This window comes from Eretmochelys imbricata, chromosome 5 (genome assembly GCF_965152235.1).
Source record: "Eretmochelys imbricata isolate rEreImb1 chromosome 5, rEreImb1.hap1, whole genome shotgun sequence".
NCBI lineage: Eukaryota > Metazoa > Chordata > Testudines > Cheloniidae > Eretmochelys > Eretmochelys imbricata.
In genome coordinates, this window is record NC_135576.1 from 85,332,719 (window position 1) to 85,346,730 (window position 14,012).

General features: G+C 42.6%; 1 protein-coding gene across 1 annotated transcript in view; it reads left to right on the plus strand.

Moving 5' to 3' along the window:
* SHC3 (SHC adaptor protein 3) overlaps positions 1-14,012 on the plus strand; it is a 72,166-nt gene that overhangs the window by 45,258 nt on the left and 12,896 nt on the right. The window contains exons 4-7 of the mRNA XM_077816374.1: positions 2,124-2,243; positions 4,726-4,779; positions 9,205-9,256; positions 13,724-13,850. Coding sequence (XP_077672500.1) covers positions 2,124-2,243; positions 4,726-4,779; positions 9,205-9,256; positions 13,724-13,850 — 353 coding nt within the window. The remainder of the gene's footprint in view (positions 1-2,123; positions 2,244-4,725; positions 4,780-9,204; positions 9,257-13,723; positions 13,851-14,012) is intronic.

Sequence of the window (14,012 nt, forward strand, 5' to 3'; positions counted from 1 at the left end):
TTCCAGTCAGCATCGTTCATAGGAGTTCAAAGTAAGGGAGTGTAAAGATACTCCTTCCTCCCCTACCTGGGATATCCACATCATGGCGAGTAGCATAGCTGGGTAGGGAAGTAGCTGGGGAGTGGGTGAAGTCTTGGCTCTGCCCCCACGTTACTGGCCACAGTAAAGGGGGAAGTACACTGTGCGAGGTTTCCAGCTACACAAACTGTTGCCCTCCTGGAGCAAGGAGACTGTGACTCTGAGTGCCAGTACGATCCCGGCTCTACCTCTGGAGCAGCACAACTATGAACTGCCCCAACTCAGGGCTTGTGGTAAAGCCAAGTTTAGCTCTTAGGAAGTCTAGTTTGCAGTGACATGAGCTTGTATCTAAAATGGATAGCTGTTGTACTACCAACAGAAATAGAATGTATGAGGGAGGGTTCAGAACAAGAACCCACATACCGTCTTTGCTGAATGTAGCTTTTTCTTGTAGCTGAGAGCCATGTCATATATATTTAGCTCTCATGGTCACAAGGGGGTACTGTATTTAACTCCCAGTGAGACATATGCAAACACTCAAACAACAAATACCACAGTGACAGTGGAATCTGCTTCAGAACAGATTTGTTTTTTCAAAGAATTTCTTCCATATTCAGCCTTTTTAATGGGGGCTTTTAATCAGGAAGTAAAAGAAAGGCAAATGTCTTTTTTTCTTGAAAAACAAAATGCCACAAAATAACACTGGGAAAATGGATGAAAGGAAGTTCCTAGTGCCAAAGAGCCATCTTGCTGAATCAGTGCGTCTAAGAACAGTGTCTCTTTTTTAAATATTAGAATCCGAATACTCAGGTACATCAGTCTTGAAAAATTGGACAGAGATTTGGTTGTGGAAAGCAAAATATATCAACGAGTGTAAATTGTCCCACAGTAATTGAGAATTTAGGGTAGGTTGTCCATTTAGAAAATACAATCCATGAGGAAAGTATTTGTTACTTTACTGACTGCGCTTCTCATCTGCACTCTGGCTTATCCCTCCTGGTATTGCCGATGTCCGGTGATGTTCTATTTAGATGTCCCTCCACCACCTGATGGCGTCCAACACCATTAGTTGCCGCCTCAGCCGAGCGTAGCGTTGACTGATTTTGCATTTTCTCAGCACTCGCTCGTACTACTTTTAAAATAAACCAACCCTTTGGGAAGGGAAATGGTGCTGGTAAATCTTAACAACAGCAACAAAAAACATATGAACTTTTGCAGGTCTGTGCTCCACCCTGTCTTCATGGTGACTCTAATATTTTTGTCAGTTTCCTCTCATGTATCTTAATTTACATGGCTAGGGCAAATTCTCGTCTCTAGTCTGTAATATGGATTTATTACATATTAATAAAAAAATTCTCCTATGTGAAGTACACTGGCTTAGTGTATGCAGTTATATCTCCTTCTATCTCTAATGAGAATAAGACTCTGCTTCTTACTTATAGATAACAAAGTTATTCCTTCATCTCAAGTAGTAAGAATATGTGCTTTTGGTGTTGCAAGTCCAGGGTTTGATCCCCACTGACTATTGTACAGTAATAACGTTTTGTAACCTATGGTTTGTTGCTATATTCCACACTTTAGCTTTAACCATTTTGTTAATCGTGTTATGAGGAATGACCTACAGAGAAAAGTAGCTGCCCAAATGAAGTGATCACTAGTGTAGAGCAAAAGTTGTCATTCTTGAATAGCAGCCCTTAAGATGTCAGCTGAGCCTGCACGAAGTGTGTCATGTACCCCTTGTACAGGGGAGGTTGGAGGGCTGCTATTAGCAAGTCGGGCTCCTCTACTGGATATAGACTGGCTACAGAGCTTCCTTCTCAGAGGTACACCAGATATGAACCTTCCATAAAGATCCTTTAATGAACTGCCAGGAGTGGCTGAGGTTAGCTTAAATGGGATTTGTTACACACAGTGTCCCCATGTGGCTGAACAGTATAATACAGCAGCAAAGAGTCCTGTGGCACCTTATAGACTAACAGACGTATTGGAGCATAAGCTTTCGTATTGGAGCATAAGTGGGTGAATACCCACTTCGTCAGATGCATGCATGCGTAACAGTGAGTTGTTATTGCAAATCAACTAAAATGCATTCCATTACTTCACAGCCACCAAGCAAAGTTCTCTCTAGCATCTTGGGAAAGAGCAATCTTCAGTTTGCAGGAATGAACATAACTCTGAATATATCCACCACCAGCTTAAATCTAATGACTCCTGATTCAAAGCAGGTTTGTGTATAAAAATCCCTAATAAGTCCATGGATGAAGAGTATACCATGTAAGGTTTGCTACTTGATAAAATGCTCCTGTGCTTAAAGTATTATTTCTTTATCAAATAAAAAAGAAATGAAAATATGAAGTGCAATAGATTAATTAGTTTGTTTACACATTTAACATAGATTGGTGAAAATAGTGTTCTCACAGTAATTCTGCCATTACCTCTCAAAAGGTTCACTTTACAATGTGAAATGGCCTTTTCTGGCAGAAAAAGGTCCAGTTCCAAACTCTGGCTGTGTTTGGTTCTGACCCATCTACAGAGATGAATGCCTATTCCCAGTGGTTTTTCTTTCTTTTTCTATATATTGTTTAGAGGGCATTCTATTCATAAGGTGATGTTAAAAATCCTGCTTTGGGGGTTTTGCACTTCAGTGAAATGTCTGCCTTTCAGAAGAAGTCAACCAATCACTTTATTCTTCTCCTTTGCGCTGAAGGTATATACTGACTTTGGGGAATCACTGCAGTGGGTTGTGAATGATGTATGAGATGAGAAAAAATCTTGCTCGCTATGCATATAGAGAAAGCTGATAGTGTTGCATAATCACTGCTGTGCTGTTTGCTGTGAGCTACGTACCTAGATGGGCCTAGATACAGCGAGGGGAAAAAACTTGCTGTGCCACAAGATAAAAAATAAACTAGAAACACACACACCTGAAAGGTTTCTTACTTATTTGTCTGTTCCCCACCCTCTTCATATAAGATGCTGTCGTCTTCTACAGTACTAACTCAAGCACTGTAATAGCAGCACTATGGCATGCTGTAGTGTTTTGGACCATTATTAAAGAATCTGACAGTACTTTTTATAAGGGCATTTGTCCCAGCTTTCACTACTGGCACAGGGAGCCTTCCCTTAGTATGACCCATCTGCAAAACATACAAAAAACTGAAGGCATTTTAAAGGTAAGAAGAGTCATTTTAAATAAAGGGCCAGAGCCTCAGCTCTGGGTAAAGCAGCAGAGGTTGGGGGATGTCAATGGAGCTCTGCTGATTCACATCAGCCCCAAATGTTTTGGCTTCTCTCCACAATATAGTCTCGTTAACTGGAACTAGAAGAGATGGCTGATATCATATGTATCTATATTCATTACACTGGCTATGATGACGGAGGGCTGCGAAACGAAGGGGTCTTTGACAAACCAGCACTCCGGTGGAGGTCTCCTTCATTTCTGGTTTATACTAGGAGTGTTGGATTACCCCAGAGTGCATTCCTGGAACGGATAAAAATGTGGTCTGCTTTCTGTGGCATACCTTTCAGAATACTGAAAACAAGGCTGGCCAAATGGCTTTGTGATTAGTTCTTTATGGTGCTATCCAAGAAAGACAGTCTTGATTCTTGTTCCTCATCTCTTGTTCCTGGATCAGCTTTGGACTGGAAACAATGGAAAAACAGCATTCTTAGTTTGGAGTAGGAAGGTAAGGGACCAATTGAGTTGCTCCATTGAGTTGACTATGTTAGTTAAGAGTGACACTGAGACATGGAGTGAATTACTGTTCAGTCCTCCTGGTACAAAGACCACCATGATGCAGGTCTTTGAGTGGTAGTGGGGAGAGAAACCCTCCTTTGGGGATAAAGAGGAATCCAATCCTCCTTTGAGAATAAAAAAAATTAAAGATCTATTTAAAGGTTACAGTTGGGTGAGCAGCAGGGGCTAAAAGTATTATGAAGGCAGCATGCCTGCGATGGAGAAAACACTTCATCTTATTCTCTAGTGACCCTTTCTAACTCAGTGAAGGAACTCCAAGAGACACTCACATTCAGCCTCAAGAGGGCAGGTACAGGTCTTTCAGGTGCAAGGGAAAAAGAGGAAAGGAAAATGAGTTGGCTCAGGGAATGCTTCTCTCTATGACTCCAACTCTCTTTCCACTGCTCTGACAGTTAACTCCATTGAGCTAGAGAGTCTATCTGGTGTCCACACTGTTCAAATCCACAGGAGGTTATGGAAGCCCCTAACATTTGCCTTTTATAGCCATGTAGGCTGTGGCAGCTATGTATTTTGGGTGAAGTGTACCTTTTTGCTATATTCATCACCACAGGTGACAAAAACTCACTTCAACAGATTAAAGTTTCTCCAAAATATCTTTAGGAAATTATATTTTCAGATAAGATACTGTATGGCAGGGCTATATAATTTACTTGAATGCTGGGCACATTTTTATGTTCATTCATTGCTATTCTAAAATGTCATTGTCCTTCAACTTAAGGAAAACCTGAATTAGGGATATCCAATATTCTTGAGCTTGTTTACATCAGCAGCATATTCTCTGTGACTAACTCCTCATAGACGAAAGGCAAGAATTAATTCTGATCTTGTTTTCGGTTTTTACTTCACTCTCACAAAAAAAAAAAAAAAAAAAAAAAAAGAAAACCAAAGCGGGTAATCTGCAAAAGAGAATCGTCTGACTCATACTTTTGTTTTTTTTCTGATCCAAACAGATAATAGCAAATCATCATATGCAGTCTATTTCCTTTGCCTCTGGAGGTGATCCGGTAAGCATTTCTTTAGTAATTTTCTTCCATACATATTGCTATAGGAGGACCTTATACCAGGATTTATCTCATGTCTTACTCAAAGGAAAATATAAGCATGATAGCTTCTATTTCTTATTTCATAAGCTCTTCTTGACCGTTGCCATCAAGCTCTTTTTGAGGGAAACCACTGACAGGCAGTCACAAATCCTCCTCTGTGAATGAGTGTCAGGAAAAGTGTCAAAGGGCCTGGAGCATTTCATATAAATCTTATAAATCCTGTAAGTAGGGCCCCGTGGTTTTCAAAGGAAGCACAGTATTTTCATATGGATATCCTTTCACTTTTCATCTGGATTGTTATCCATTTTGCCCTTCCTGCAGAAAAGGACTGAGGATGCGGCTGTATTTCTAGCATGGTAGCCCCAGGTAATTTTTCTTTCCTTTCTTTTCCCTCAACTCTATCTTATGAAAACGGAGAGCCAAATACTGCCCTCAGATATGTCCATTCCACTCATATGTTTGAGGAGAGGATGTGGCTTTTAGGAGAAGCCCAGTTCTGCATTTTTATACTTGCCATGTTTAGTTTTGCTCTCAGGTGCCTCTGTGCAACTCACATTCAATTCATGCATATCAGAGGGCAGATCTGGGGTTTTTTACTTATCTACATATTTGTTTCAGCTGTCCTCCCAATTTCATACTAAATACGCTTCAGAATATGTCCTATACATGAAGAATTGAAAGAATCTCAAAATAGTAAAAGTCCTTCCTGAGTCTTGAAAGCCTTTACTCTAGATTGATCAACCCAGTCCCTGTTGCCAGGGATAGGTCCACTTACATGGCACATATGGCCCTCTCTACGAACTAACTCTCCCACCTCAACTGCAAGATGAGTTAACTGCACCAGCTCTTCAGGGCAAAATATCCTTGACATGTTTGCAATCTTACTGTTATCCATATGCTAAATGGGTCAAATTCATCCATGATGTAACTCTGCTAAACTCAATGGGGATACAGCAGGGATGTATTTGGGCCATTGTAAAATAGTAATTCTGGGAGTAAAAAATTGATCAGCAACACTTCTGAAATACCACAGATTGCAACAGATGCTGGAAATGAACAATTCCTGCAGCGGGCAGAGGACTGAGTACAGTTGCCTGCCTCCATAAGAAAGTTCTTTGCCACTCCATCTGCCATCCCACATGCTAAGTCCTAGAAACACCACCACCCATTGGCGAGTGATTTACCAAGTGACAGCATTACCACCACCAGCAGCAGTAAGAGATTTGAATTGAAATAAATAAGGTCTATCAAATGTTTTAGTGAGATGAAAGTCATGCCACTGAGTCACTGAGAAATCAAATCTTACCAAGTACAGGAGCCAACAAGAGCTGGTGAAACTGTAAAGTAGCACAACAAGACCACTGTATGATGATCTCATCCTGGGGGTGGAGAGGAGGGTAGGTGTGAGCATCCTTTGACATTCAGCAGGTTTGTCACAGTAGACACCTCGTTGGGAGAACTTTAAATAAAAGAAAGAGCTTGCTCATGTGGTTCCTGTCTCTCAGAACTAAACTTAATTACTGCTTGATACACCAAACATACCAAACCAGCCTAGCATATATCCCAACATAAATGTACTCATTGTTTTCTTTCCTCTTCAGGGATGAAATCCATCACCACTCGCACCAAAGTCATTCCCCATACATCAGGTCACTGAGAGTATTAGATATGCATGAACAGAGAGACAGAGCTATTCTGTTCTGTTCTATACACCTTCTTTTACTACCTTCATCACCGTGGTATCTGAGTGCACTCCAGTAGTGCATTAAGTGATGTGAGTGTCACAGTTTAGGGCAATTGCACCGGTATTCCCCCATGGTGGCCCCTTGAGGGCACTCACTCTAAACTCTCAGCTCCTCAGCCGTCACCTCTCTTGGGAAGAGACCCACATCTCTCTCCCTCCTGACAGTGATTATTGCTGGCTGCACAGTTCCCTGCCTACACTGTGATATTTCTAAGCAAGCACATTTATTCTTAAGGTGGAAGCATTACAGAGAAAACTTTAAAATAACAAAAGAACCTACACACATTCTAATAAGTTTGCCAGAGATCACCCCTCCCAACTCCTCATGGCTCTGTTAAGAGTCAGTGCTTCAAACCCCACAATGGAGCTTTTCTGTGGTCACAAATTCATAACAGCCTTAGCTCAGAACTACCACCTCCACAAGCAGGTTAGTCTTTCCTGTATGCAGCTTGGGCCTTTGATCTTGAGACTCCAAGAACAGGTAATCTGCAGATAATGGCCCCTCTCCTCAGGGTGGAACTTCAAAAGGCTGTTTTTTTGTATAACTGGAGGTGGGGAATTTGCATTCATCTCCCCTTAGAGATTCCACAGGTAAATCACTTGACAATGTTTGTCCCCAAAAGCCCATTCTTACACATTGTTCAGCAGAGTTCTTTGAAGTTCATAACACTTCCCAAGGTTCAAATCATATCTCCCCCCTAGAGAGGTTACATACAATCCCGGCCCATGGTAATTCATAACGTTTGCATTTAATACAGTGGACTCAAAAGACGCTTAAACTTAATCCATTAAGGTTTTTTTCAAGGATATTGTAGGAAATTGCCATATCTGTCACTGTGACTAACATCTGCCACAAGTGGTTTGTTCTTGCTCTCATCCTCTCCCCAGGAGAAGAACTGTGTATGCAATATAATGTTTTGTTTTGGTAGGCGAAGTTGAAGAAGTGTGACTTGCATTTGGAGCGGAAGGTGTTGAAGTCTGTGAGATCTTTACTTCTGTGGGATTTTGTTCCACAGTCTAAGACTGGCCCTCAAGAAGGCTCTGTCTCCCATACAGACAACCTTCACTCTTGTGGTGGGAAGTTCCATTGTTCCTGAGGACTGGAGTTGTCAACTATGGTCTTCATGCCAGAACTTCAGGCATGGGTGGTGGGTGAACATGCTGTTGGGGGAGGCTAGCCTCCAGCCCCTCCCCCTCCCTTTTTGCTCCCTCTCCCCCACCGGAGCCAGGAGCACCCCCTCTGTGGTTGACAACCCCTCGTGCTCTGCCAGCCCCAGCGTGCTGGGTGGACAGGCAGTGCAGACGGAGAGTCCACAGACCCAGCACACCAGGCGGCCAGACGGCGTGGTCAGAGTGCCCTCAGCCCCGGAGTGTCCCCGGCCCCAGCTCCAGCACTGGACAGGTGGGAGGCAAGGCCAGAGCAGCCCCAGCACACCCGGCATGTGAGCAGCAGAGCCGGAGCGCCCCTAGCCCCAGTGCCCCCAGCTCCGGGCCTTGTGCACACCGGCCCCAGCCTCTCAGCCACAAAAGAGTGGGAAGGGAACTGGAAGCAGGCAGGAGGGAGCTTCAGGGTGGAGCGTGGGTGGGGCCACACAAGGCTGTTTGGGGAGGCACAACCTTCCCCTGTCTACATTACTTGCTGCCCATGGCTTCAGGAAATCTTTTAGATATGCTGGGCCCAAGCCATTGAGTATCTTGGACAAGACCCTGATTCTTTTGTCAATCTGGGCCTCATCCAAAGCCCACTGATGTCAATGTAAGTTTTTTAATTGATTTCAAAGGGCTTTGGAAGAGGTCCTTGCACTAGTGTAAATTAAGGGTAATGGTTTGGAAGTCAGTGGAGTCACACTAGTGTGAAACCAGAGTGAGATCAGAACCAATCCTGTAAATGTTTTTGCAATAAAACAACAGTTGCTTTTGCACATGCTTGTCAGGTGTCTGAGTGGCAGGTGTTCAAACAGGATATTAATACGGTGCTCAACAGGGCATAGGTAGGCCCTGTCCATGTTAAAATTGAACAGATGCCAGCATTAGCTATGCTTAAGGGCAAGATGGAAGAGCTTTTTAAAAAGGAATTTGCTTACCTGGCCAGCATTCCCTAGCCTTATTTATCAGTTAAAGGTAGTCACAAAACATAAAAATGTAGCCTGGAAGACATGTGAAATAAAAATTTATTCCTGTTTTATTTGCATACTTGTGTTAGGTTTGCCTGAGAGTTAGTCTGTAGCATGGTTTTATGTCATGGGTAAACTCTCATATAAGAAAGGACTGCAAAAACTGTCCACACTGGTCAGGAAAACCATGCTGGAAGCCTGCTACAGACTAGCATGCTTAAACATGGATATTTATGGCATCGTGTTAACTATATTGTGAACATGGTCTTCGGCGTGATTCCATACAGACGATGTACTCAGTCATATTGCTGTGTGTAAAATGGTGGGTTAGCTATCTGTCCGACCCTCACCACCAGGCTATCACTTCATGGGAAATACTTATGTGATATGCTCTGCTTTTTTGTTACAGCGTAAGAGCAAATTCATATATTCATTCAGAATGAATATATGAATTTGCTTTTGCACTGTAACAAAAGAGCAGAGCATATCATATATATATATATATATATATATCTCCATCTTTTACAGGATACAACAGACTATGTTGCATATGTAGCTAAGGACCCTGTTAATCGCAGAGGTAAGGTATTTTTTATATTTGGTGCCTTCCATTTAAAAATATAAATTCATGTTTTCATTTTATTGGATTTTTCCAGAAAAAGTAAATGCAACACAAAAAAAGTTGACATTAGGGATGATCACTGGAACAATCAGCACAGCAATAATCAGCAGCCACACATGTTACTCCAGCAGATTTTTTGCCATGATTAATATATTTCAGATCATGTGGATGCTCCTCATGCCTGGACTGGACCTTCCTAGCGTCTTTGCTGAATGTTGTGAGGAAGGAGATCATAACCCTCTTTGTCTTTGATCTTGTATTCAAGCTGTTACCTAGTTCTCCTTCTACTTTCCCTGAGATCAGACATTGGTTTCTCTCTAAGGCACCTGTTAGTGAGTGCCTCCAACAAACAGGATTTATGATCCAGTTATGATTCTCATACATAAAAGCAAATTATAGAAAGAGAGCGAAGAAATCATAATCTAGAAGGATAGGTACAAAAGGCTCCCATCTGCTTGTATTACAGAAAGCTTTGTGAGGTCTTAAGTTTAAGTTACAAAATATTATATAATATATTAATAATACATAGATTCTCAGGTAGTTTAAGGCCAGAAGGACCATTAGATGATCTAATCTGTCTTCCTGCATATCACAGGTGACTAAACTTCACTCAGTTACCCCTGTGTAAGTCCAGTAACTTGTGCTTGGCTATAGAATATCTTTCAGAAAAGCATCCAGCCTAGATTTGAAGACATCAGGAGATGGAGAATCCTCTACTTTCCAAGTTCCCAGGGTAGTTTGATCCAGTTGTTAATCACCCTCATTATTTAAAATATATGCCTAATTTCTAATTTGAATTTCTCTCGCTTCAGTTTCCAGTCATTGGTCCTTGTTCTGCCTTTCTCCACTAGATTAAAGAGCCCTTTACAGCTTGGCATTTTCTCCCCACGAAGGTACTTATGCACTGTAATCAAGTCACCTCTCAATCTTCTTTTTGATAAACTAAACAGACTGAACTCTGTAAGTCTCTCACTTTCAGGCATTTTCTCCAGCTCTCAAATCATTTTGTGGCTCTTTTCTACACTCTCTGCAATTTTTCAATAATCTTTTTAAAATGTAGACATTAGAACTTGACACTGAATTCCAGTATTGGCTTCACCAATACCATGTACAGGTGTAAAACCACCTCCTCGCTACTCCTTTTATTATACATCTGTAATGGTGCGGTCTCACCTCAAGAGTGCCCCCTTGTGTGAGGAGGCAATATAGCAGGAGTTTTCATATCCAGCATCCCCTTCAGGCAATCACCACCCAGCTCTCTGGCTGAGAAGCAGCTAGTCCAAACCCATTCTAGGGTAACAAAATATCCAAGCGGAGTCCAAAGTATCCAGCTATCTTCTGGGTCCTGTGCTCCAGTGGTTTCACTGCCTTTCCCCAGCTCTGGTGTCAAGTCCTGTCCTAAGTCTTCCTGAGGCCTCTAGCTTCCAACAGCCTCTGTCAGGTGGAGTGAATGTGCCTAACTGGTCTTTAATCCTTTCTTGCCCGTGATGGGGTTCACCCCCTCACAATATCCAATTGACACACCTTTGCTTTAGGAGCTCATGTTCAGGTGTTTGCCCACTGTGACCCTTAAATCCTTTTTTGAATCACGTCTTCCCAGGTTACAGTCCCCCATTCTGTAGGTATGACTTGCATTCCTTGATTCTAGATGTATAGCTTTGCATTTGGCTGTACTGAAAGACATGTTGTTTGAATTGGACCCAGTTTAACAAGTGATCTAGAGCGCTCTGTATGACTGTTCTGTTCTCCTTATTTACCACTCCCCCAGTCTTTGTGTCACTCACAAAATTTATCAGCAGTGATTTTATATGTACTTCTACATCACTGATGAAAATGTTTTTTGTTATTTAAAGTAGCACCCACAGCATGCTCCACATTATACACACATATAAGAAGACTTATTCTTTCCCTACAAAGATTAAATGGTACTTTTCCTCTCACAGCCTAATGCTCTCGCTCTTGTAGCATAGCGGTTGTCTGTCTTCCAGTCACCCAGTCTATAACAAACCCTAAAGAAATATCTCTGTGTGAGCCAAACTTCTCGTTCCTTTTATAAGAAACCTAAGGGTGTGATCCATGAAGCAACTTAGATGCTTAAACTCCAGAGTTAGGTGCCTATGTCTCCATGCCCGTGATTCATGAAACTCCTGCTTGGCTGCCACCTAACCCTGTGGGTGCCTCAACTCACTCGTCACCTAACTTTCTGCTGTAAAAGTTCCCTAGGCGCCCAAGTATTAGACCCTGGGGCATATGCACTGCTGCCTCCCTTTAGGTGCCCAGGTACCTATACTGTGTAAGCCCCAAAGTGATTCATGAATCAGGGGAAGACAGGCATTCAGCTGCCTAAGTCCCATGCAAAGCCTGACCTAGATTGCCCACCTCCAGGTGAGTGCTCAATCAGTGGGCTACACATTGTAAGTTGTAAGTAAAGTGGGCTGCCCCCTTTTCCAGCCATTTTGTATGGAGCAAGGCAGACACCTAGCTCATTACCACAACACCTCTTTATCACTGACTCCAGGTGGCTGGTACCTGTTTCTGGATCCCTAGTGGAGATAGGCACCTACCTTTGAGAGAGGGGTGGGGCTTAGCACACATCCCTGTTGTCAGCATCACCCATTGACTAGCATAGGTGGCTTCCTACCTAGCATAATGGTTTTTGTGGTTCCCATTCTTAGGCTCCTATCTCTCCCTATTCATTGTATAGGGAGCCCAAGGGCCTAACTTGGCTTTGTGGATCACAGTGTTATTCCTGTGATTTTCTAGGTACCTAAAAATTAAGCACTGCGATGCTGAGGGTTGCAACACCTAAGTCCCTTTGTGGATCTTGCCTCTACTTCTCACCTGCCCAGCAATCATCCGTGTATCCAAGGAGACAGTTTATCCATTACGTTATTTTTAAAATGACTTAAGTTTCTTTTCAGCTCCCAAATTGTTTAGCAGCAGGCAACATATTCTCTTTAAATACCCACTTCCACTATTGCATGCATACATACTGTAGTCCTTCGTTCAGCTTCGCTTCTTTCAGTCCACACGTTTGGAGATGTCTGCACAATGATGCTGAATGCCTAACACAGCTGTTCGTATGGTTTATTCATGTATGGCAAATTCACTTCATAAGCCAGTGGCCTCAGTCTCAGTGTTTATGCAGGTGAAGTGTGCTGGGCTGGGGGAAAAATCCATCTGCAACCCAGGGCCAGGAACATTTGCCCTGCATGACATCACACAACTCTGTGGGCAGGAATAGCAGCCACTGTATCTGCGTAATTGCGGATCTCATGATGTCCTACCCTGGTCTATGCACAAATTCTTCCTGCATGCCAGCCTGTGTGGGGCCACTGTGTAGATGCTCTTCAAGTGCTGTGTGACTGTTACTAACATAATTGTACAACCACACACAAATGTCAGCATCATTCCTAATTTGTATTACATTAGTCCCTAGAGGCTCCAATCCCCTTGTGGTAGGCACTGGACATGCAATTGTCTACATTGCAATGAGGAAGTGTGATTGCAGCGTGTGTAGGCATACTCAAGCCACCTTTGATCCAGCTATATTTCAGGCACAGATTCGTATTGCTCCGTGGAAAGGGAGTGGGTTTCTCGGCCCCAGCAGGTGTAGAGGTGGTACCACCAGCCTCCCTCCACACAGTTCCAGAGTATCAGCCTGGAAGAGTGCATAGAGGGGATCAGTGTTGAGCTTCTGTATTGGCTGTATGCCACCCAGGGATTTCCCAGCTAGCCAGTTACGCCAATACACCACACCTTTGTGTCACTGGAGCCATAGCAGGGCCAAAGATCTGGTTGGTATCCTGCATCTGAATACCTCCCTCACGCCTCATTTTGGGGAAGTTCAGAACCCCCAGTTGGAAACTTTATCGCACAGGCACACGTCAAGATAAGTAGATTAGAAAATCAACTAAGATGGCGATAAAATTATGGAAAACAGATTAAAGAGAAATAAAGGTAAATTTAATTTGGAATGATCTGAAAATGTTCTCTAGTGTCTATCTCCTTATTTTAATAGAAAGCTCAAAATTCTCCTGTAACTTGCTGCACACAGTTACAGTCAGGTGATAATGAATGACATTCATTAAGGTTTCTCTTCTTGAACGAGCTTTTCAAATTATGGGCCCTGATTCTGGTCTCACTTACACCAGTTTTACACTGTTGTACGATAATTCCATTGGATTGGAGTGGAATCACTCCTGATTTCAGATGGTGTGAGTGCGAGGAGTATCAAGCCAATGTCTTAAGTTAGCTGTAGCTAATTGCTATTTTTGTTCATTCAGATTTTAATAAAATCTATACATCATGAAAAGAACAACTGTTCTTGGCCTGGAGGTCCTTGTGCCATTCATTACTGCATCACAATGAAGACTGTATAAATAATGGTGTGTAAATGTCAGCATCTCTCCTTCTTTCCTCTAGCGTGCCATATACTGGAATGCTGTGATGACCTGGCCCAGGATATTATCAGCACCATAGGGCAAGCTTTTGAACTACGATTTAAGCAATATTTACGGTGTCCCTCTAATATACCTGCTCTCCATGATAGGTGAGTAACATTGCAGTAGAATCTTTTCTAGTTCTGCAGTTTCCTTCACCAGCTGGTAAAGTGAGGGGTGAATCTATGGCTGTGCTGTGGATGAAACTGTCTTAGAAGAACTGGATTTTAAACACACTTTAAAACAGGTTCTGATAAATGAGTGAAACATGG